The sequence below is a fragment of the Equus asinus genome, chromosome 3 (genome assembly GCF_041296235.1).
Source record: "Equus asinus isolate D_3611 breed Donkey chromosome 3, EquAss-T2T_v2, whole genome shotgun sequence".
Taxonomy (NCBI): domain Eukaryota; kingdom Metazoa; phylum Chordata; class Mammalia; order Perissodactyla; family Equidae; genus Equus; species Equus asinus.
The window spans coordinates 122,547,429-122,571,562 of NC_091792.1; the positions used below are offsets into that span (position 1 = coordinate 122,547,429).

The 24,134-nt window shown below is 44.7% G+C and overlaps 1 protein-coding gene across 4 annotated transcripts; it reads left to right on the top strand.

The window, feature by feature from the left end:
• The first annotated feature begins 7,515 nt into the window (after positions 1-7,515).
• OCIAD2 (OCIA domain containing 2) lies at positions 7,516-22,949 on the top strand. 4 transcript variants are annotated; one of them, XM_070505919.1, is made up of 8 exons: positions 7,673-7,772; positions 10,861-10,971; positions 14,479-14,576; positions 14,844-14,940; positions 16,537-16,590; positions 20,297-20,344; positions 21,342-21,459; positions 22,595-22,949. In XM_070505919.1, the coding sequence occupies exons 5-8, from the start codon at positions 16,560-16,562 to the stop codon at positions 22,674-22,676; spliced, it is 279 nt and encodes a 92-aa protein (XP_070362020.1). In that variant the 5' UTR covers positions 7,673-7,772; positions 10,861-10,971; positions 14,479-14,576; positions 14,844-14,940; positions 16,537-16,559; the 3' UTR covers positions 22,677-22,949. The 4 variants fall into 4 exon arrangements, with proteins under 4 accessions (XP_014717814.1, XP_070362020.1, XP_014717813.1 ...); XM_070505918.1 differs by lacking the exon at positions 7,673-7,772 and adding an exon at positions 7,826-7,981; XM_014862328.3 differs by lacking the exon at positions 14,479-14,576 and having other exon boundaries at positions 7,516-7,772.
• Positions 22,950-24,134: the final 1,185 nt, after the last annotated feature.

Consider the following 24,134-nt stretch of genomic DNA (forward strand, 5'->3'; position numbering starts at 1 on the left):
TTTATAGACCCTTTTCTTATCCCTATAATACAAAAGTCATTAAGAATCTGGAGGCTGGCCCCATGGCGTAGTAGTTAAGTTCAGCACCCTCTGCTTTGGCAGCCTGGGTTCAGTTCCCAGGCGTGGACCTACGCCACTCGTCAGCCACGCTGTGGTGGCAACCCACACACAAAATAGAGGAAGACTGGCACAGATGTTAGCTCAGGGACAATATTCCTCAGCAAAAAAGAGAATCTGGAGGTAAGGACCCCCACAGCGACTATCTTGGAATGGGAAAGGGAAAATATCTATTATTTGTTCAGGCTGCTGAATGAGCACAACATATAAATTAATATCTGGAGGTGGTTTTCTAACCACAGATATGAAGGTGAGAAAGACAGTCCCTGCCTTCAGAGATCTCACATCTTAGAATAGAGATCAAATAAAGAGGTCGTTAAAATATAGCACACAGGAGGAATCCCTGCACCAGGGGCTGGGAAGGGTTTTTCTGGAGGAAGTGATTATGAACTCTTAAATACCACTCCCTACCTATGTACCAGGCACTGCTCCAAGAAATTATTTATATAGATATACATAGACAGTGGGCTTATAATTAGAACCCAGGCAATCCAGCTCCAGAGTCCAGGACCTGAATTCCTAGGCTCTATGGATATCTTCAATGAGAACTGAAAAATAACTACAAGCTTGCCGTGGCACAGTGTAGGTGTGCGAGGGTTGGGTAGGGTGGAACAGTGTGAAAGAGCCCTGGGAGGTGCCATGAAGAGGGAAGTTGGAGTTGAACTATCTGAAACAGTAAGGGCTAAGGTCCCAGCAACCCTCCAGAAGTAGACCAGCAAGGATACTGATGCTCTTCTCGCTAAGGCTAACAGAGGCCAATCTGGTGAGGAGGGCTACTCGGGTAAGGAAGGGATTTCAGAAAATCCCCCTCAAAAGGAAATCTGCACTGACAACACCAGATGCAGTGGAGGATGTAGAGCAACAGGAACTCTCACCCATTGCTGGTGGGAATGCAACGTGCTACGAGCACTTTGGAAGACAGTTTGGCGGTTTCTTACAAACTAAACATTCCCTTACCATATGCTCCGGCCATCATGCTCCTTGGTACTTACCCAAAAGAGTTGAAACTTCATATTCACGTAAAAACCTGCAGACAGATGTTTATTAACAGTTTTATTCATAATTTCCAGAACTCGGAAGCAATCAAGATGTTCTGAAGTTGGCGCCGGCCCGGTGGCACAGCGGTTATATGCACACGTTCTGCTTCAGTGGCCGGGGTTCGCTGGTTCGGATCCCAGGTGCGGACATGACACCGCTTGGCAAGCCATGCTGTGGCAGGTGTCCCACATATAAAAGTAGAGGAAGATGGGCATGGATGTTAGCTCAGGGCCAGTCTTCCTCAGCAAAAAAGAGGAGGATTGGCAGCAGTTAGCTCAGGGCTAATCTTCCTCAAAAAAAAAAAAAGATGTCCTTCAGTAGGTGAATAGGTAGATACTGTGGTACACCTAGACTATGGGATATTATTCACTGCTGAAAAGAGATGAACTATCAGGCCAGGAAAAGACATGGAGGGACCTTAAATGCATATTACTAAGTGAAAGAAGCCAATCTGAAAAGACTTTATACTGTATGATTCCAACTATATGACATTCTGGAAGAGGTAAAACTATGGAGACAATAAAAAAGATCAGTGGTTGCCAGGAGGAGAGAGGGACGACTAGATAGAGCACAGAGGATTTTGAGGGCAGTGAAAATGCTCTGTATGATATTATAATGGTGGGTATACATCATTATACTTTTGTCCAAACCCACAGAGTGTACAACATCAAGAGTGAACTGTATTGGACTCGGTGATGATGCTCTGCCAATGTAGGTTCATCAATGGTAACATCCTGTAATAAATGTACCATTCTGGTGAGGGATGCTGATAATAGGGGAGGCTATGCATGAATGGGGAGAAGGGGGGATATGGGAAATCTCTATACCTTCCACTCAATTTTGCTGTGAATCTAAAATTGCTCTAAAAAATAATGTCTATTTAAAAAAAAAAAGTCCTGCCCAACCTTCTATCAATTAGATTTTGATTCACAAGCCTGTCTTCTAAAATGGAATTATGCCCTGCAAGGAGTAAATCTGTGCAAAGATTTATACCCTGTTGTGAGTATTTTTCACCAGAAAATCAAATTGCTTTTCTCCTACCCTGACTCTAGCCAGGTTGGGAGGCTGCTCCAGAGAGAGGCTCGGAACAGACACCAGGACATGAAGACGACAACACACTCTTGGAATGAGGTCAAAAAATCTGCCACAAGATATTACTGGCCTCCAGTTGACCACATGTTCTCTCTGCTACACCAGGAGAATTCTGTTTTGTGCATTCAAAGGACTTTACACGTCATAGACTGTGGAAAGCAGTGTTGGAATGTTCTAAGTACTAAATTTACTGTGGGGATGGCTATCATCAGCATTCATGAGTGAAATAAAGGATAGGCCTGTCTCAGGGAAGACTGGAGACACAACCAAATTGATGCGTACTCATCTTCACATTTCAGATGTTCCCTAGTTAGGCCAAAATCATGATCTCTGGGGATGGCTTTGCCTCTTGCTGAGTCTGGCAGTCTGAACATCAAATCCAGATGAACCCGAAGCAGCCAGAGTCCTGGGTCGATGGCCCAAAAGCTCAAGCTGAGAGCCTGGCAACACACCTCTCCTGACAGCGGTGCCAGTTCATAACAGAAAGCAGACCCCAGGCTCCATCTTTGTGTGACGCCTCATTTCAACCGACTGCTCTGCCTTTGTGAGACTTGACGTTATTTATTCCTCAGAGAGGGAATGAGTGACTCACAAGATCTTGTGATTCACAGAGCCTCTCACAGAGCTGGGCAGATGGTAAGCGGAGTGCTGGGACAAGAAAGGGGATGGCAGGCGGGTAAGGGCTGTGCTGGCTTCTCTGAGATCATCCAAGATGCCCCCCTACACACATACACACACACCCACCTCCCCACCAGGACACCAGTGAGCCCCTTTTACTTGGCAGAGGTGAGATGTTTGTGAATGAGCCTCAAGCTCCCTGTGGTGCTGATCTAGACTCCTACCTGCATTTGTTCTTAATCCATCCCCACCCTTCCCCCAAGAGCCTACTCTTCAGCCAGCCACATGGCATGGTCCTCTCTCCTGCCTCCCCCAAACAGCTTGTCAGGGTCCCTCTCCCTCCCCTGCTGCTCAAGCTTCTGTACCTGTCTCTTGTTTTGTATCAGTTTATGTGTCTCTTCTGCCCAATGAGGCTACTGGGGACATATATGTTGTGGAGGTTTAGAGCACGAGTCCTGAGCCAGGCCTCTGAGGTCTGAATCCTGGCTGTGTCTGGCTGTAGCAAGCTATTAAAGGACAAATGCCACTTAGGGTATTTGTTGGAAGTCAGACTTTAGTATAACGGAGGGCTATTCATTTTCATCACAAAGCCAATTAGAAAGCTGTTTGTCTCCCAAGGTCATTCCCCAGTATGACCTTGGCCATATAACTTAACTTCTCTAGGCCTCATTTTTCTTGCACGTAAAGTGGAATAACACTACCTGTTTCTCAGGTTGTTTAAAAGGCCCTGCAATTATTTTGCAAAGGAAGGAATGGAAGAAGGAGGGAGGGTGGAAAGAAAGGAGGAAAAGAGACGGTGAGCCCCTTGAAATAAAGGATCATGCATTATTTATTTTTCATTCTGTGCCTCATTAACTCATTTATTCATTCCTGAGTTTATACAATGTTTCAGTTGCTGAACAAGACCAGTCCCTGCCCTCAAAGAGCTGACAGTCAAGAGAGAGTGACAAAGAATGACAATTGTAACACAGTGTGATAGCAGCCGAGGGACAGCAGGATGGCATTGCTCTGAAGCGCATGGCTCTGGAGCTTGGGTTCAAATTCTGATTCTGTCACTTCCTGGCTATGTGACCCAGTAAGTTACTAGCAGCTCCCTCAAAGGGTTGCTGTGAGGATGGAGTTCAAAGGTGAAGAGAGACCAGAAGAGTGCCTGATACATAGTGTTTAATAGATGTTAGCTTTGAATGTTAAACTCACATACATACATATGCATAATAGATACATATATATGTACACACACATATGCATAACAGGTACCCACTGGAGAGTGTGATGGGAGCACAGAAGGTAGAAAAGTAAACTTGAGTCTGGCAGGGCTGCCAAGAGGAAGTGACCCCTGGGCCCAGTCTTTAAGAATGAATGAGAGAGGGGCCAGCCCTGTGGCCAAGTGGTTAAGTTCGTGTGCTCTGCTTCAGTGGCCTAGGGTAATGCCAGTTTGGATCCTGGGCACAGACATGGCACCACTCATCAAGCCATGCTGAGGCAGCGTCCCACACAGCAGAGCCAGAAGGACCTACAACTAGAATATACAACTATGTACTGAGGGACTTTTGGGGGAGAAAAAGATTGGCAACAGATGTTAGCTCAGGTGCCAATCTTTAAAAAAAAAAAAAAAGAGGGGGGGTGGAGAAGCAGAGGAACACTGACGCTCCAGCACATGCAAAAGCATGAGGAGGGAGACCATCAGTCACTCCACAGGCCCCTGAGGGGCTAGATAGATGTGCTGGACAGGCAGGCAGGTGCTGAATCATGCAGGGCCCTGCTAATGAATTTAAATCTTGCCTGAGGACCCTGCAGGGCTACGGAAATAGTTCAAGCTGAAGCCTGCCAGGAACATTTTGGCACTTTCTAAATCAGCCACATTTTTCACAGCATTACCATGGCCGGTGGTAATCAACTTCGTGGTTGTGATCCTGAGGTCCTGTAGGATGCTAAAGCAAAACCTAAGAAAAGCTCTGTTCAGTGGTATACACTTCTAGGGCCAAATATATTTTATTTGATTCTGATTCTTTGGGAATTGATAAATCCTTTGTGGGAAGGACCCAGGTCTTTTCTCTTTTATCTTGAAAGTGCCTAGAACAACATGTGGGCATATCAGATTTGTCCGGCTAATACCAAGTGATGAATTCATATAATCCATGCACATTATATACGGTAACTTCTAGTTATTTAAGCAATTAACAGCCTGTACTGTTCACAGGCTTCCACAGCTGCTTCATCAGCATCACTGGTCACTTCCATGCATATCAGGAAAATGCTGTGATATGCCACCTACTGCGGTTTCCCTGGAACTCCTTTTGGTCCTCAACAACTCTTCGCAATTAGGCAATAGGCCAGGATACATTGCTGCCCTCTTAGTCAGGTACAGAGGAAAGAGGGAAATAAAAATCCAAACTCTGGAATTTCAAAATTGAGGATGAGGTAGAAGCCTACACGTAATTACTCACAGTGAGCTTTTCATGCTCCCTCAAGAGCAATTACGGCTGTCTGACTTTCTGGAAGGAAGATAAGGTCTTGATGGAAAGCCAAGAGGGGACTATCTTAGAGGGTTTCTGACAAGGTGCTAGCCCACACTCTGCTCTTGATGTGGATTAAGGCTGCCCCAGCCAGAGAAGCCCAAGGTGACCTGGCCTACATGCCAAACTATATGACCCAGTGGACTTTTTTATGGTATGAACTAGGACTGTCCCAGGGAGAGAAGCCCAGGGCATCCTCACCTGCCCATCCAATTCTAGTGGAAAGTAGAATTGAGGGTCGGGCACGGACTTTATTGTAGCGAGATGTCAAAGGACGAATACCCTTAAGGTACTTGTTGGAAGTTAGACCTTGGTGTAAGGGGGGGCTTTTCATTTCTATCACAGAGCTGACTGGAAAGCTGTTCCTTTCAGACCCCAAAATGGCAGAGGGTTATTTCTGACTTCCCGTAGCACAATGTAAAATTAGCAGTAGAATTATACCCCCTTTCATTTGGAGGAAGCAGAGGGGGAAGAAAAGAAACCAGTGAATCTCATGAAAGAATGTGGTCTGGGGGACAAGCTGGGGAACATGGACCCTCCATAACAACAGTGTCTCGACAGTCTTTGAACCCAAGCCTCATTTATTCATTCATTCCTTTGTTCCTTCCTTCAACAGACATTGCTTGAGCCCCTTATGTATCTGAGATGCTAAGTATACAACAGTGAACAAATTAGACACCATCTTGTTCTGTACCTCATGAAGATTACACTAAAACAGGGGAAACAGGCTTGAAACTAATAAACACACTAATAAGTTTACACAGTCGTCCCTTGGTATCCACAGGGGATTGGTTCCAGGACGCCTACAGATACCAAAACCCACGGATGCTCAAGTACCTTATATAAATGGCATAGTATTTGCATATAACCTATGCAAATCTTCCTGAATACTTTAAATCATCTCTAGGTTACTTACAACACCTAATAAAATGTAAATGGTATGTAAATAGTTGTTATACTGTATTGTTTAGGGAATAACGACAAGAAAAAAAGTCTGTACATGTTCAGCAACCATTGTGTGCCTTTCCATCTGCAGTGGATTGAATCCCCAGACGCACAACCCCCGGATACGGAGGGAGGACTGTAATAACAACTGTGATAAATGCAATGAAAGAAAACACAGCGGCTTGCTATGAAAGAGAAGAAAAGAGACCTACTTTAGGCTGGGTGGGGGTCAAGGCAAGCCTTTTCGAGGAAGAGTCAGAGAAGGATGCGTAGGAAGAAGCCAGGACAAGATGGATGGGGAGGGGGCTTCAAGTAGGAGGAGCCTTCATAGAGGGCTCAGGTGGAAGGAGCTGGGTGGACATGAGGCACAGGAAGGAGGCCCCTGTGGATAGTGGAGGGGGAAGGGAGGGGATGAGCATTGTGGAGGGGCTGAGGCCAGAGGCACAGAGCCCAATTAGGACAGCAGAGAAATGGGGAGGGCCTACCTCTCTTCCAACTCAACATACTCCATGAGTCTCAGTGGCATGTCCCAGGGAAGAACCTCAGCTGAGGTTGGGGTGAGCGATATAGGTGGTAAAGGCACCCAGCATCTCCCCCGCAATGTCAGAGGTTGGGAGTGGCAGGAGGCAGGCGCCCAAGGACAAAGAACAATGGAAAGAAAAGTCCTGGGAGCCAAGCTGTTGGGCTTTGACTCCAAACTCCCAGTGTGGCCTTTGCACAATTCAGTTGCCTCATCTACAAAATGAGGATAATAGCACTCACTCTAAAGCTCTGTAAAAAAGATTGCACGGGTGGGGGCGAAATGGGTGAAGGGGGTCAAAGGGTACAAACTTTCAGTCATAAAAGACAAACCATGAGGATGTCACGTACAGCATGAAGACTATAGTTAACAATACTGTACTGCATACTTGGAAGCTGCTAAGAGAGCAGATCCTAAAAGTCCTCATCTCAAGGAAAAAAGAATTTTCTTTGGTAACCATGTATAATGATGGATGTTAACTGGACTTATAGTGATCATCTCCCAACGTATACAAACATTGAATCATTATGTTGTACACCTGAAATTAATACAATGTTATATGTCAGTTATACCCCCCAAACAAAACAAAACAACCGGACTGCAGACAAGGGAATGTGTCGACGCCTGTTCAATAAATGGTTGTTGCTGTCATTGTTGGGAGGGAAGGAGTTATTTGAAAGACATCACGGTGGGAGAATCCACCAGGTGTCATGACAAGGCTTGGGCGCGGGGTGGGAGTTCTAGCAAAAGCGGGGTTTCATCCTGAGCGGTGGGGTGTGGGTGCCGAAGCCACCAACAGAGAAAGGGACTGCGGGGTGGGGGATGGGGGCGCACTTGTTGAGAGACTTCAGCGAGTAGACGAGGAGCAGCGAGCGAGGGCAGAGCAAGAGGAAGTAGGAAGCAGGAGGGAAGCTCGGGGAAGAGAGGTGAGCGCCGGGGAAGCGCGGAGGGAGAGGGCGCTTCGGCCCGCGGGCGCCGGGAGGCGGGGACGGGGCGGCGGGGAGGCTGTGGCGCCGGGAGGCGGGGACGGGGCGGCGGGCAGCGGTCCCGGAGGAAGCGGCCGCCGCGGAGGGAGGCGAGCTCGGCTCAGCGAGCACCGGGGACGTGGCCTGCGACGCGATCCTCACCCTCGCAGGTGAGCCGGCCCAGCTGGGGTCAGCAGGAGGGACGGCGAGGAAGGGGTGGCCTCCTCTGCCCGCTTTACTTCCTGGGACCTCGGGGACGAGGGTCCTTCGCAGGCTGCGCGGGTCGGCCGCGGGCGCCTAGAGCCGCCTCTTCCACCCCCCCCCCCACCTGGCTTGGGCTCCGGCAGCGACCCGGGCAAGGGTGGGGGCCTTGAGGTCGTGCAGGCGGCCGCTGGAGTCAGGGGGCGGTGGATTTCAGCAGGCTGATTCCGGGCTTTCCCGCCGACCGGAAAGTGCGGTGACCCCCTCCAGCTGTCATCCCACCGCGCCCCCGCCTCCTGCTGCGCGCCTCCTGCTGCGCATCTCCTGCCCACCGCCTCTCAGCCTTACCGCCCCTGCCCCAAGAAGCAGAGGGGTCCCAGACCAGACTGGGGCATGGTGGTAGGAGCTGCACCTAGAAGGCAAGACCCTCAGAAGGCTTAATTAGGTGAGGGCTGATGATTAATTGGATGCAAGGGGACCTGATCACGAAAGCTGAGATGTGGTGTCTTTACTTCCTGATTTGAGGCAACGGCATAACGCTTGACTAAGTAAAGATAATCTAATGTGGCCTTAAGTCAGGAAAGCTTTCCTCCAGGTACTCAAGAAATTGGGTGCCCAGGGCCACTCTGACAGCCGCCCCTTACTGCCCACACGCTCACTGTGTGCTGAGTGCTGAGCTGGGGCTTTGTGGACCTCAACCCTCCTCCATCCCCCGCTCCTCATCCCTCCTCCTCATCCCTCCTCCTCTTCCCTCTTCCTCCTCATCCCTCCTCCTCTTCCCTCTTCCTCCTCATCCCTCCTCCTCATCCCTCCTCCTCATCCCTCCTCTTCCTCATTCCTCTTCCTCTTCTCTCCTCCTCATCCCTCCTCCTCATCCCTCCTCCTCATCCCTCCTCCTCATCCCTCCTCCTCTTCACTCCTCCTCCTCCTTTTCCCTTCTCCTCATCCCTCCTCCTCATCCCTCCTCCTCTTCTCTCCTCCTTGCAACAGCCCCTCAAGGTTATGTCCATTACCCCCACTTAACAGGTAAGAAAGGTGAGGCACAGACACCTTAAGACACTTTCCCCAAAGCACAGGGCTAGCAAGGAGTAGAGTCAGGATCTGAACTCAGGTCTTTCTGATTCGCCGACTTTCCACTGTAGGGCATCCTGCTGCCTCTACAAGAACATTAGGCAGCTAGGGTGAAACTTGGTACAAGGAAGGGTCCCCTTGGCTCGTATACAGGCAGTTTAGTAAGAACAGAATTGTGTATGATAAGATGTTCACTTTGCAGGGAAATTAGTGGCAGTCCTGGAGGGCTGCTGCGTGCAGTGGCCTGTGGCAAGGGCTCGTAGTCCACCTGGACTGTGCCCATCATGGCCAAATCACATTTCTGAGCCACGTAACACCGATGATTCATTCCCTCCTTGAGAAACACCCTCCCCTCTGTATCAGCTATTCTTTCTCAGCCATTTCTTTGGCGGGGTTTTGTTTTGTTTTGTTCTTCTCTTGTTGATATTCCCTTGGCCTCAATGTTCACATTGTCCAGTACTCTTTTTTTTTTAATGTGGGAAAGAGTCACCCTGAGTTAACATCTGTTGTCAATCTTACCTCTTTTTTTTTTTCTCCCCAAAGCCCCAGTACATAGTTGTGTATTGTGGTTGTAAGTCCTTCTAGTTCTTCTGTGTGAGCTGCCACCACAGCATGGCTACCGACAGATAAGTGGTGTGGTTCTGCTCCCAGGAACCAAACCCAGCCCTCTGAAGTGGAGCATGCCAAACTTTAACCACTAGGCCATCAGGGCTGGCTCTCTCCAATACTCTTTTTAGACTATTTTGTTCATGTTTCTTGCTCTACTTGTCATCTCTATGATAGCAACTCCCAAATTATCTCTCCAGCCTACTCCTAATCTGTAATTCCAGACCCAAATCCAACCTTTCCAAACCCAAATTAATCATCTCTATCCTTTCTACCAGGGTCTTGGCTCAGGTCTCTTTCCTTGCCTGCCCTATTTCAGCATCTGCTCCTGGTCCTCCTGGACCTGGAGTCCATCCACCCTCTGCAAAGCTTTTTTTTTTTTTTGGAGGAAGATTAGCCCTAAGCTAACATCTGCCAATCTTCCTCTTTTTTGCTGAGGCAGACTGGCCCTGAGCTAACATCCATGCCCATCCTCCTCTACTTTATATGTGGGACGCCTACCACAGCATGGCTTGCCAAGCAGTGCCATGTCCCCACTCGGGATCGGAACCCGCGAGCCCTGGGCTGCGGAAGCGGAACATGCGCACTTAATCGCTGCGCCACCCGGCCGGCCCCTCTTCAAAGCTCTTGAAAGCTCAGGTGTCTTAGTCTTTGGTATCTTCAGACCTGGCCAGACAGAATAGATCTTTCTCACTCTCCTTCCTTAGCACCCTGTGCATATCCCTAGTGGAGCCCTTTGCATGTTGTATAACTGCTGACTTGTCTGCCTTCTCCTTTAGACCATGAGTGCCTTTAGCACTGATGTTGTCTTATCCTTCTTTCTATCCCCTGGGCTGGCACATAATAGACACTCAGTAAATATTTGTGTAGTTAATGACCTTCTAATGCATTGAAACTTTTTTAAGGACATAATCTATAGGTAGTCAAACATTTTGCTGTGTACAGTGTGACATTTCACTCCCCTCTAAGTCTGGTCTGTCACCATTAGTGAGTGTGTGTGTGTGTGTTAGGGGAGAGGAGCATTAGAAAGTGAGGTTTCAGGTGGTTGCAGATTAAGACCTAGGACAAACGAAAATAAGTTTCCCAAATAGGTGAGTTGCTAACTAAGAGTGTTTTAATGTTGATGTAAACAGTCAGTTATGGCTTAGTGACCCTCTTCTACTTTCCATAGACAGTGCCTGCACTCCGCTAGAAGGGAAGCAAAGACAGAGTCATCATGGCTTCAGTGTCTACTCATGAAAACCAAGATAAAGGGCCCCATTTGCCACCGCCAAGCAAGCAGGTATATTTTTAATTTGAAGTCTGCCGTCTAAGGAGGAACATCATACAGGACTTTCCTTAAACCTCATCCTTGACCAGTCATCTTACTAACTTCTTTCAATCCAGCCCTTTGATGGATGGGTTCAGGGAACATGGAACAGGGAAGAAAAGTGTGTTTTTGACTGCCTTGAAAAGGAGACTTTTAAATTTTTATTTACAAAATCCTTTCTTTACTCTTCCTTGATTAGAATTGAGCTTAACTAACTCTTATGTAGGCTGTCAGTGACTGAAGAGGTTTCCATTAGCGGAGCAAAACTCTTAGTTGAACCTAGTGGAATGACACATGATGCTTGTTTTTACATTTTTGTTGCCAAAGCTGATCATATTAAGTATATGCTGATGGGTGTTCCTGTTCAGGATGGCGGAGTCCTTATTACTAAGTTAGCCATCAGATTGAGAAGCCAAGTGTTAACATGGGCACAACTTTTCAACTTGTTAAGAATGAATATTACGTGTTTCAGGGACACATAAATGAAGAAAAGAGAAATTATTGTGATGGGTAAATGGAGTTCGTGTTCTCTGGGGTCGACTTTTCAAGCTAAAAATAGCTTATGGAGGATGGAACGTTTAAGGAGCAAAGTTTAGGAGACGCAAACAGACAAATGATATCAAGTCACAAGGAGAAGAATTTAGACACCCGAGATGCCTGTGTGAAATTGAGAGCCATAAAGCATTTACAGCTCTACAGAAAAGGGTCACCAGGCTCCTGTGGGCGACTCTGCAGGAACTGCAGTGTTGACCGCAGGACTCACAGCAGCTGTATGGTCAGGGTCCCTGACCCGGGATGTGTGTGTATGTATGTGTTTGGGGGAGGGGAGGGGGAGAGGTGTTCCTTATTTCCGCCACAGCCACAACCGAAGCAAGAGTTATTTACATGAGGATAAGGAGGAGTGCTTGCTGAAGAGCTAGGGTAAGTGGAGGATGAGAACACCTCCTCCTCTCATCGCTGTGCTCAGCCTGACCACCACCTCCCTATGCTGTGCTGGGGGCAAAATCTAAAGCAAAAGGGCTGCATCTCAATAAGAAAAACACTAAAACTCCAAGAAATAAATGGCAGAGGACCTACATAAATAATTCACAAGCAAGGAAATATAAGTGTGGCTTTTATAGTAAGCAACAAATTAAATAAAATTTGTTTTTAAAAAATGAATGAACAACCCACAAAAAGGGAAAAATTATTTGCAAATCATATATCTGATCAGGGTCTAGTATCTAGAATATGTAAAGAACTCTTACAACTCAACAACAAAAAGACAAAAAACCCAATTAAAAAATGGGCAAAGGACTTGAATAGATATTTCTCCAAAGAAGATGTAGAAATCACCAACAAGTAAATGAAAAGATGCTCAACGTCATCAGTCATTAGGGAAATGCAAATCAAAACCACAGTGAGATACCCACTAGCATGACCATAATTAAAAACAAAAACAGAACAGAAAATAGCAAGTGTTGACAAGGATATGGAGAAATTGGAACTCTCATACTTTGTTGGTGGAATTGTAAAATGGTGCAGCTACTGTAGAAAACAGTTTGGCAATTTCTCATTAAATTAAACAGAATTACCATATGGCCGGGCAGAATTGAAAACGTGTTCAAACAAAAACTTGTACAGTAATGTTCAAAGTGGCTCTATTCACAATAGCCAAAAGGTGGAAACAACCCAAATATCCATCAATCAATGAATGGGTAAACAAAGTGTGATATAGCCATATAATGGAATATGATTGAGCCATAAAAAGGAATGAAATACTGTTATATGCCACAACATGGATGAACCTTGAAAACATTGTGCAAAAGAAAGCCAGCCACAAAGGTCACATATTGTATGATACCATTTATACAAAATATCCAGGGGCCAGCTTGGTGGCATAGTGGTTAAGTTTGCACGCTCTGCTTCAGCAGCCCAGGGTTCACTGGTTTGGATCCTGGGCGTGGACCTACACGCTGCTCATCAAGCCATGCTGTGGCAGCATCCCACATAGAAGAACTAGAATGACTTAGAACTAGAATATACAACTATGTACTGGGACTTTGGGGAGAAAAAAACAAAGAAAGAGGAAGATTGGCAACAGATGTTAGCTCAGGGCCAATGTTCCTCACCAACAAAATCAATACCTTAAAAAAAAAAATTCCAGACTAAGCAAATCCATAGAGACAGAAAGCATATTAGTGGTTGCCAGTGGGCAGAGGGAGGAGAGAATCAGGAGAGACTGCTTAATGGTTATGGGATTTCCTTTGGGGATGATGAAAAAGTTCTGGAACTAGATGGTGGTGATGGCTATACCTTGTGGATGTACTTAAGGCCACTGAACTGTATACTTCAAAAAGGTAAAATGGTAAATATTATGTTACCTGTATTTTACCACCATAAAAAATTAATGAGTCAATATATAACAAAAGATTATAACCCAGGTCCGGCTACAAGGATTTCCTCAACCCTAGGGGAGAAGGGCAGTCTGGCTGAAGAATATGTAGAAGTGTTCAAACCCATCAGTTATCAGACAAATAAGGCAATAAAATATTACTTTATACCTATTAGACTGTGGAAATTTAGAAAACTGGGTACTGCCAAGTTTACAAAAGCCTTCCTTTGCTCTGACCTGCTTGGAATCCAGCATTAACTCGCCTTACGCAGGGTCTGAGGGCAGAGGAATGTTCACGCACTGCTGTGGTGGGGGTGGGGTACAGCCACTGGGGAGGGCAGTGTATCAGGACTTTGTCAGGTTGGGAAGACGAATGCCCTATATTTTAATTCTAGATATATGTCTGAAAAATGTTGTCACGTGGGTTGAGGGGACATGTGGCGGTAGGGACTTGGAGGCACCCCGGAGGCTTCTGCAGCAGTCAGAAGCTGTGGCCTAGATGGATGGAGCAGCAGGGATGGCTCTCAAAAGCATACAGCTGAGTTGAAAATACGTTTTTAAATAAAATTAAGTACAGAAAACAATGCCATTTACATTTTTAAAAGATGCATGCACCCCAAACAATGAACATTGTGCAAAAATGCTTAGCTACAAAAGATCCACATTAAACACCCGGAATGCTGGTGATGGGCAGAGGGCAATGAAAATGGAGAATGTGGATGAGTGAGTAAATAGCCCATACATACCTACAACAGGGGAGGGATCATAAAAGATAGGAGTTAATCCAGATTATAGCATATCAACATGGTTAAAAAATACGATAGAACTATTCAAAATAATTATGTCAACCGTGTCAGTAGCTCTACCAGAAATTATGTGCAGCCTGCTTACAAATGTGTAAAAAAACTGTTAAGATAGAAAGTAAAGTATGTAGAAAAAGAAAAAGCAGTCTGTTGATGAGTTCATAGTCTAAAAATGCATACGGAAGTATACATAGGTAAATTAGAATACAGATCTGTGAGTAGATAACTTGTAACACGCTGCTCTGAGAGCCCTCCCAGATGGGTAAATATTATGCTGTAGGGGAAATCTCTCTCTTCATCCAGGAGGCAACATTGAACTGGGTCATCAGGAGACCAGGGAGACAGAGGGAGTAGCTTTGCAGAGATAATGCCCTGCAGCGACAGAGGCTGGAGGGAAGAAAGTAAGTGTGGCCTCAGCAGTAATTCGTTCTGACTGGATACCTGTTCCATGCTCTGTGGTCAATGAATTACCCTTCTTCTCCTCCTGGGCTTCTCTCCTTGCCTGAGTCCATCCAGCATTCCCAGCTGGAAAGCACTGGCTGAAACTGGTCATTGCTGTGTGCTGGCAGCCAGCACAGCACACAGGCACTCACTGCCCTTCTCCAGAGAAACAGAGCTGGTGCTTTTCTCATGATTTCAGTCAACTCACCATAGAGCTTTCCTTACAGAGCCTGTTGTTTTGTCCAAAATCAAAGCTGCACATCCAGAGAGCGGAGATTTCTAAGATTATCCGTGAATGTCAAGAAGAAAGTTTCTGGAAGAGAGGTAATTGCACTCCTCTTTATCTTTGTTAACACTCTCTTTGCTGCAATAAACTGCCTAAATATCATATTAGAATTGTGGTAATAATTTATTTTGGTGTGGGACTTTGCATAATTCTCTGAAGAACTTTGATATCTGGGGCTACTTAGAGTTTGAATCCATGTGGAGACCCTTTTAAGGGCAGAGATAAAATCTGATGTAGGAACACTGTACCTCACTTAGCAAAAAGCGAGGCACACATAACGCTTTCCTTCATGTGACTGAGAATTGTACCGAGAGTGTTATTTACAAGTTCTTCGAAGAGTAGACCTCCCAAATGCCACTAGACTCTAACCTTCACTGAGTCCAGAGATAATGTCAAGGTCGTTGATTCATCCCAGTGCCAAGCACAGTGAGTGCTTCACTCATAGAAAATACCTGTTAAATATTTGTGGAGTGAATGAAAACTGGCAGCATTCCATTAGCATGTCTCTTGCAATGTCTCTGAAATAACCTTTTCTGCCGAGTCACTTCCTCTTTCTGGGACTGCCTTATGTAAGACAAGGGTGTGAATTCAGGCTGTGTGTTAAGGTCTCTTCCAAGTTAAAAAATTCGTGATGTGTCGTTTGAAAATGTCATAATAGAGCCTATGGGTATAGTCCCAATATTTTGCAACATTCCTGATGTAGAGATAATTTATACTTTGAAATACTCATGTTGATTTCTGAAATCATTCAAATTCAGTATCAATTTGGAAGTAACACTCTTTAGAAGTTGATATTCATTATGGATTACTATCATCATGATCGTGCTCCTAGAAATTCATCTTTTCTGACAAGCTCTGACTAAGTAATTTAATGGAGCCCTAGTAGGTTAACATTTCGATATGACCCATTTGCCTACCATTAGGTGGATAAGAGTGGAAAAATCGCTTGCTGTTTGATTTGTCTTGGTTGCTAGGAAGAGCTACGTGTTTATCACTGCTCTCTGCTTCTGGTAGAAGTCATTTGACACATTTTGACAGAACTAGAAAGTGCCTTTGCCAGACTAATTTGCCTGTTTTAAAAATCATAGCTAGATATCGCCCATTTTTAACATGAATGTTGTGGTACTGTTATAATCTTCAGGAAACAGACATATCCAAATTGTGCAACAAAATGTCATAAAAGACAAAAGCAGGGTACTATCCTAGATAGAGTATGCAGGAGTTTGTTGTGCTATTTTTTAACTTTTATGTAAGATTGGAAATTTCAAAATATGTAGCTGGAGGCAACTCCCAAATTCAACAGCTAAGTGCACAGACACTGAGATGCGTGTGTTGCATGTAATGATCAGAATCTAGTACATGGTGGGCATTCAGGAAAAGTGGGTGTCAGAGCTGGAGTGGGATGGGGTTTAGTTTGTCAGATTAATGCTGTGCATCGGGTTGAGTGCCTGAGGCAGATCTCAAGAAAATTCCCCACGCGCTGCTTAATAAATATGTGTTGAATAAGTAAAATAACATGACTAAGAAATCATTGCCAAGGTAAGTAAGAGAAAAATCCTAGTCATTCTCCCTGACTTCTAGGTGAGGTGCCATGCTGTAAAATACCAATATTGAAGGGCATTTTTGTTTTACAGCTCTGCCTTTTTCTCTTGTAAGCATGCTTGTGACCCAAGGACTAGTCCACCAAGGTAAGATTCAATATTCATTTACTAATTTAACTTAAGAGAGCCCAATTTTCTGTGACCCTCCTGGCAGCTTTTTGGCACTTGGCATTTATTTTTTGGTGGAGGGTTTATTTACACAGGTGTTTGCCTATTTTCAGCCTAAAGTCACCCCCTCCCGATGATCTCCTCATCCCCAGAAAGAATGACTATATGAGGTTACACGGCAAAGGGAAATTAAAGTTGCAGATGGAATTAACGTTGTTAATCGGCTGACCTTAAAATAGAGAGATTATTCTGGATCATCCAGATGGGCCCAGTGTAATTAAAGGGTCCTTAAAAATGAAAGAGTGGATCAGAAGACAGAACCAGAGAGTTGGCAGCATAAGAAGGACTCAGCTCAGCATTGCTGGCTTTGAAGATGGAGGAAGGGGCCACGCAGCCAGAAATGTGAGTCCTCTAGACCCTGGAAAGGCAAGAAGCTCTAGAGTCTCCAGAAGGGCACACAGCTCTGCCAGCACGCTGATTTTAGCCCAGTGCTGTGGGCCGAATGTTTGTGGTCCCCCCAGATTCACGTGTTGGAATGCCAACCCCCAACGTGTTGGTATTGGGAGGTGGGGCCTTTGGGAGGTGATTAGGTCGTGAGGGTGGAGCCCTCATGAATGGGATTAGTGCCCTTGTAAAAGAGACCCCTGGCTCTTTCCACCATGGGACATACAATGTGAAGCTGAGACCCCAGAGAGGGCCCTCACCTGACCGTGCTGACACTTCAGCCTCCAGAACCGTGAGAAATCAATTTCTGTTGTTTAGAAGTCACCCAGTCTGTGGTATTTTTGTTATAGCAGCCTGAACGGACTAAGACACCCAGTGAGACCTATTTTGAGCTTCTGACCTCTAGAACTGTAAGGTGACAAATGCATGTTGCTTTAAGCCACTAAGTTTGTGGTAAGTTGTTAACAGCAGCCTCAGGAAACAAACACAGTGCCCTTCTTTATACCAGAGTCCCTGTGTCTCCCAGGGGTCAGTGTGTGCTTAGGCAGGTTGTCGCCTGCACAGGTGTGCTCCAGGGAGGACGTAAGTGGGGCCGAAAGCCACCCAAGCTCTGTCCATCAAGCCATTTGTCCCGGCAAAAGGCTGCATCTGGCTGAGGAAGGATACCCTGTCTAATTTGTACGACAGATCGTGAGGACCAGCAGCCGCCCTGCATCTCCACACATAACCACTCCCTGCCTCTTAGAGTTTCCAGTCTTCCTCTCTATTCTTCCTTCCTTGCTCTCTTCTTTCTCCTTGTCTCCTTCTCGCTGGAGAACTCATAGGCCTTGCTTAGTACCCAGATATCAAGAAGGCACCTGACCCTGTTGAAGCCCATTCTATTGACAACTGCTGAGTACCAGGATTTTTTTCTTAAAGATTGGCACCTGTGCTAACCTCTGTTGCCAATCTTTTTTTTTTTCCTTCTTCTCCCCAGACCTCCCCCTACACCCCGTACATAGTTGTATATTCTAGTTGTGAGTGCCTCTGATTGTGCCATGTGGGACGCTGCCTCAACATGGCCTGACGAGCTGTGCCATGTCCATGCCCAGGATCTGAACCAGCAAAACCCTGGGCCGCTGAAGCGGAGTACACAAACTTAACCACTCGGCCACGGGGCCGGCCTCCTGATTACCAGGATTTTAAAGAGCGTTTGTACCCATTAAACATAAGGGATAATGTTCTAGCTTTGTTTTGGGTCTTAAAGGCCACATGTGTCATATATCTAGGAGAACCCCATTTCTCTTTTTTTTTAGATTGTCACCTGAGCTAACAACTATTGCCAATCTTTTTTTTTTCTGCTTTTTTCTCCCCAAATCCCCCCAGTACATAGTTGTATATTTTAGTTGTGGGTCCTTCTATTTGTGGTATGTGGGATGCCACCTCAGCGTGGTCTGATGAGCAGTGCCACATCTGCGCCCAGGATCCAAACTGGCAAAACCCTGGGCTGCTAAAGCGGAGCATGTGAACTAAACCACTTGGCCATGGGGGTCCCAGAGAACCTCATTTCAATCAATGTTATTCTTGTGGTTACAGGTGATTTATTAAATATGATTTCATTTTTATAACTTGAAGATAGTCTTTTTATAGAAGTATATTCATCAATCAGTAATGAGCCTTTGTCAGACCATTTTGGACAACAAAAAAATATGGCCACAACATCTATAGGAATTATGTTCTCTCTTTTTTTCTTTGAGGAAGATTGGCCCTGAGCTAACATCTGTTGCCGATCTTCATCTTTTTTTTTTTCTCCCCTTTTCTCCAAAGCCCCAGTACATAGTTGTATAACTTAGTTGTAGGTCATTCTAGTCCTCCCATGTGGGATGCCTCCACAGCACGGCTTGATGAGTGGTGTGTAGGTCTGCACCCAGGATCTGAACCAGCAAACACCAGGCTGCTGAAGCGTAGCACATAAACTTAACCACTGGGCCGTGGGGCTGACCCCAATAGGGATTATGTTTTATAAATATTAAAAACTGCATATTCAAAATCTACTGTCTCTTGCATGTGTGCGAATATACTTTTCTAGGGTGGTGTATTAGTTTTCTAATGGCTGCTGTAACAAATTACCACAAACATACTGGTTTAAAACAATACAAATTTATTTTCTTAGCATTCTGGAGATCAGAAGTCCAAAATGGGTCTCAGTGGGCTGAAAGCGAAATGTCAGCAGAGCTGCGTTCTTTTCCAGGGGCTTTGGGCTTTCCTTTCCCTTTCCAGCTTCTGGAGACCACCCACATTCCTTGGCTCATGGCCCCTTCCTCTATCTGTAAAACCAGCAAATGGGGTTGAGCGAAGTTCTTCTCACACTGCCATCTGTCTCCAAATCCTTCTTCCTCATTCAAAGGTCATAGTAATCCAGGATAATTTCCCTATTTTAAAGTCATCTGATTGGCAACCTTAATTCCATTTTCTAGTTTAATTCCCCTTTAGTATGTAAGATAGCATATTCATAGTCTCTGAGCTTTGGGATGTGGACATCTTTAGGAGGCCATTATTTAGGAGGCCTACCCACCACAGGTTGTAATGTTTTCATTTAAAAATTGTGATATATATACTGTGAATCTCTAAGTTGAAACTCTTTTTGACTTAATTAAAAAGGAGAGGGCGCACTGACTAATTTCTTGGAACTAAGTTCTTAGCTCCATCTTTGCTTTGACATCTGGAAATCAGTTTTGAATTGTCTATTTCACATTCTTTTAAAGCTACTGCTTGCCAAAAATGGCTATTTGAGAGTTAAATCCAATCAAGAATTGAATTATAATTCTTTTAGATCATCTCTTTAGATTAAGAATCTGTGTATAGGGGCCGCCCGGTGGCACAGTGGTTAAGTGTGCACGTTCCGCTTCAGGCAGCCCGGGGTTCACTGGTTCGGATCCTGAGTGGGGACATGGCACTGCTTATCAAGCCATGCTGTGGTAGGCGTCCCACATATAAAGTAGAGGAAGATGGGCATGGATGTTAGCTCAGGGCCAGTCTTCCTCAGCAAAAAGAGGAGGATTGACAGCAGATGTTAGCTCAGGGCTGATCTTCCTCAGCAAAAAGAGGAGGATTGGCAGCAGGTGTTAGCTCAGGGCTAATCTTCCTAAAAAAAAAAAAAAAAGAATCTGTGTATATCTTAAACTTTGAAGGTTTTCTTTATAATTTATAAGTTTAAATGTTATAAAATGAAATAGTAATGTGTTTATATATTACTCCTTAGGTTATTTAGCAGCTAACCCAAGATTTGGATCATTGCCTAAAGTTGCACGTAAGTCACAGACGTAAAAAAAAAAGGATTCATTTTTTTAAAAAGTTGTTGTAACTTCTTAACTTTATAACAAGGTATGAATATCCAGGTTAACTAAATTGCCTGTATTGGCTCTCTGAGAATTAGTCTGCATTTTCTGCCACTTTGCAGTTCTTAGTTCATCCAACTCTTTCTGATGTAAAGCTGGGCAATAGGGACTTCCCCTCCGACTGTCCTTGTTAAAGCACGGACTAGGAGGGACTGACAGGACCTCCAGCAGGAGGATATCAACAGCAGAGCCTCGAGGGATAGATCCATTAGGGATTGAAGTTTTCTTCCTTTGGCCAGTTTTTTCAAAATATTTTCCATAAGGGACATGAAGAATGTTTTTTTAAAATCAGGGGCTTTGTAATAACACATTTCCCACAACCTTGGATTTCCATCTTCTTCCATTCGTTATACACGGACCTTTCATGTTCAGAGGGGATGCATTCCGTTCACGGTCTGAAACCTCATTGCCAGCGGGAGGAGCTGGTGGGAGATTTCTTCCAGAGGAGGTTCCCTCTGCCTCGTGACCTGTCTCCCATACAGGCAAGACAGACTGTGGCTCCCCAAACTCCGATCCGTAAAGAGAATTAAGGGGCTCTCCTACCCAGTGATTTGGAGGCCACCCATAGTCACAACCTAAACCCCTGCTCCCCGCTTTCTCCCCTGGTAGCCTCAGACATTTGTCGGCCAGCTGGGCCTTTGTCTGTTTGCCTGTCTCTGGGACAGCACCTTCGCTTCCTCCGTGCTGGCCCTTCGACCACCAGTTCAAATCTGGGGAGACGAGAAAGTCTCCACTCCCCAGTGCTACTCTTGAATAGGGCGCTTCATTCTCAGAGTTTTTGTTCACTGATTTATCACAGTACTTTTAATATAAAAATTAATACTGTTAATAAAGAAAGTTCTAGAAGATAATTACTGGAGGAGACTCCGAAGCTTTACATTATCTATCTTTTCTCCCCTGCTTTTACAGTTGCTGGTATCTTGGGATTCGGCCTTGGAAAGTTGTCCTACATAGGTGCCTGCCGGAGTAAATTCTATTCCTTTGAAGATCAGCTCCGTGGGGCTGGTTTTGGTCCAGGGCATAACAGGTTTGTAATTTGTTTGCTTGAGAGATTGTAAGGAAGAAAAATTATAAAAGATCATTCACCATTTATAATATTAAACAATTTAACATCCATATGTTGGGGAAAAAACTCTTTAGCCCTCACATTTTGAGTGGTTGATGGGGCCGGCCCTGTGGCCGAGTGGTTAAGTTGGCGTGCCCCACTTTGGCAGCCCAGGGTTTCACTGGTTCAGATCCCGGCCACAGACATGGCACCGCTCATCAGGCCTTGCTGAGGAGGCGTCCCACATAGCACAACCAGAGGCACTCACAACTAAAAATATACAACTATGTACTGGGGGCTTTGGGGATAAGAAGAAGAAGTAAAAAAAATTGGGGGATTGTTGCTGTTCAACTTCAACAATAATTATTTATTATTTAAGGTAGTTCCCTATTTTATTTGCTCAACAAATATGTAGTGAGTACCGACTATGTTCAAGGCATTGTGCAAGACTCTGAAGAATATCTTAATGAGCAGACATGGCTCCTACCGTCGCAGGGTTACCCGAAATTTAAACAGATTTCTTTACTGCAGGACTTCTCAGAGCCTTTACTATGTTAATACATATCGTGATCTCATTAGGGGATATAGGCAGTAGGACTCTGGAGTAAACAGCGTTAACTCTGCTGTTGGAGTACGTGGGTTGAAAACCAGTTCTACCACTTACTAAGCTGTGTGACCTTGAACAAGTTTCTTAAACTCTCTAATCCTCAGTTTTCTCATCCGTGTAAAATGGTGATCAGAATTGTTTTCATGGGATGTTATAAGGAATCGAAATTGATTATTCATGACACTCAGGAAGCACTCAGTAAATAATAGCTATTTCTACTACAGCATGACAGGACTAGTGTTGGGGACACGTTTCTCTAAAGACCCTCACTTGTCCTAGTGGATTCTACGTGAGAGGCAATACCGTACGGCGAAAACAACATTGGACGTGAAGATCATTATTGGCCTTTTTTTGGATGAAATTATGGGTTTCTCAAAGCAAGAAACAGCTATTATTCCTGAAAAAAATAGGCTTGTGAACCTTAGCATAAAAAAGTCTCTAAATAATACTGTGTTTTGACCGGAACTTGTACTGTCAACGTGCAAACCACTATTTTTGTTTCTATTCTAGGCACTGCCTGCTTACCTGTGAGGAATGCAAAATTAAGCATGGATTAAGTGAGAAAGGAAGTTCACAGCCTTCGGCTTCCTAAACACTGTTTCTCTGGCTTTTGAAGTTTCTTAAACCTCTGAATTTGTACACATTTAAAATTTCAAGTGTACTTTAAAATGATATACTTATGGTGGAGCCAAAACATTGTGATTCTCTCACCCAGTTGAAATGCTTTCTCTGCAAGAGTCTCAATTGAATTAAGCATTATGTGTTTTTCTGCTATTTAAGGACGCATCGGGAGCCCTCACCCAGCAAAAAGAAATTATGTTGCACCCTAACTTGCTTACAGCCTAATAAAAGAATTTAGATCTTCTCTGATTCACCCCCATCCATTCTTTCACTCTGCTTTCATTCAGGGTTTTAAGATCTCGGATAGAAGATAGAGATGCATGATGAGAAACTTGGGAAGTCATGCCCCAAAGAAAATCAATGTGTGTGGAGATAGAAACACAGGGCAGGAAAGATTGTGTCTTGTAGGTATGGGAAGTACTTTCTAAAAGGTAGGATCCAAGATTTTTAACTTAATGAAAAATTTTTCGTTCGGAAGAGTCACAATATGAATCAACTGTCCTTTTGGTGACCTCGGTGACTTGATGCCTCGTTGGTATGGTAGAGTTTTGGAAAAAATCCCATTGTCCTTAGATCCCTGGCTGAGCTGACGGGTCCATGCTCACGGTCAGCACTCACGAACTGGGTTCTTTAATATACCTCTAGTGGCCTGAGAGAGCAAACACAGCTTCCCAAACTCTCTCTCCTTCTCCCAAGGAACAGTTGATTTATGGGAGCAATCCTGGAAGAATGAATTCATAGATTGATAAACTTTTAGGGCTGTAGGGAGCTGAGAAGCAGCCAATCCAACCCCAAGAATTAGATTCCTATCCTACCAGCCTTTTTGCATTAAAAAAAAACCCAAAACTCTTCCAGTGGGGACCTTTTGTTTTATGGCAGGTTGTCTGAGCCCTACGTGAAAACTTCTCCTGAACCTTTGCATTCGTCACCATTTGTATATTGGGGGTGTGTGTGTGTGTGTGTGTGTGTGTACACATCTGTGTTTTACTTAATATATTTTGAAATCTATACCATGGAGGTAGAAAGTGAAACCTCATCAGAACTTAATACTTGATATGAAATATTTTATTTCAAATGTCAAAAATATTTGGAAGTTTTTATTTTTACATGGACATTAATTGTATAAAATGGAGTGATTTTGAGTAAGTTTCTTTTTATAAATTATATATCCTGGTTTTTTAGTTGATAAAGTTCTATTTCTGTAAATCAGAACACAGAGCCAAAATCCTAGCTTCTTGGATGCGGTTTAACTCTTGGCTCTGACAACCGGCAATTGCTGGCTCTTTGTTATCTCAGCTCTTGGCAAAAATTCAGAATTGGGCACATTTTTTCCTGAATCCCAGAGAATGATTTTCCAAGGATGAGAACATTTTCACATTGCTAAGCACAGCAAGTCAATGTTGAAGTCGGTCCCTGGGTACTGGGAAAA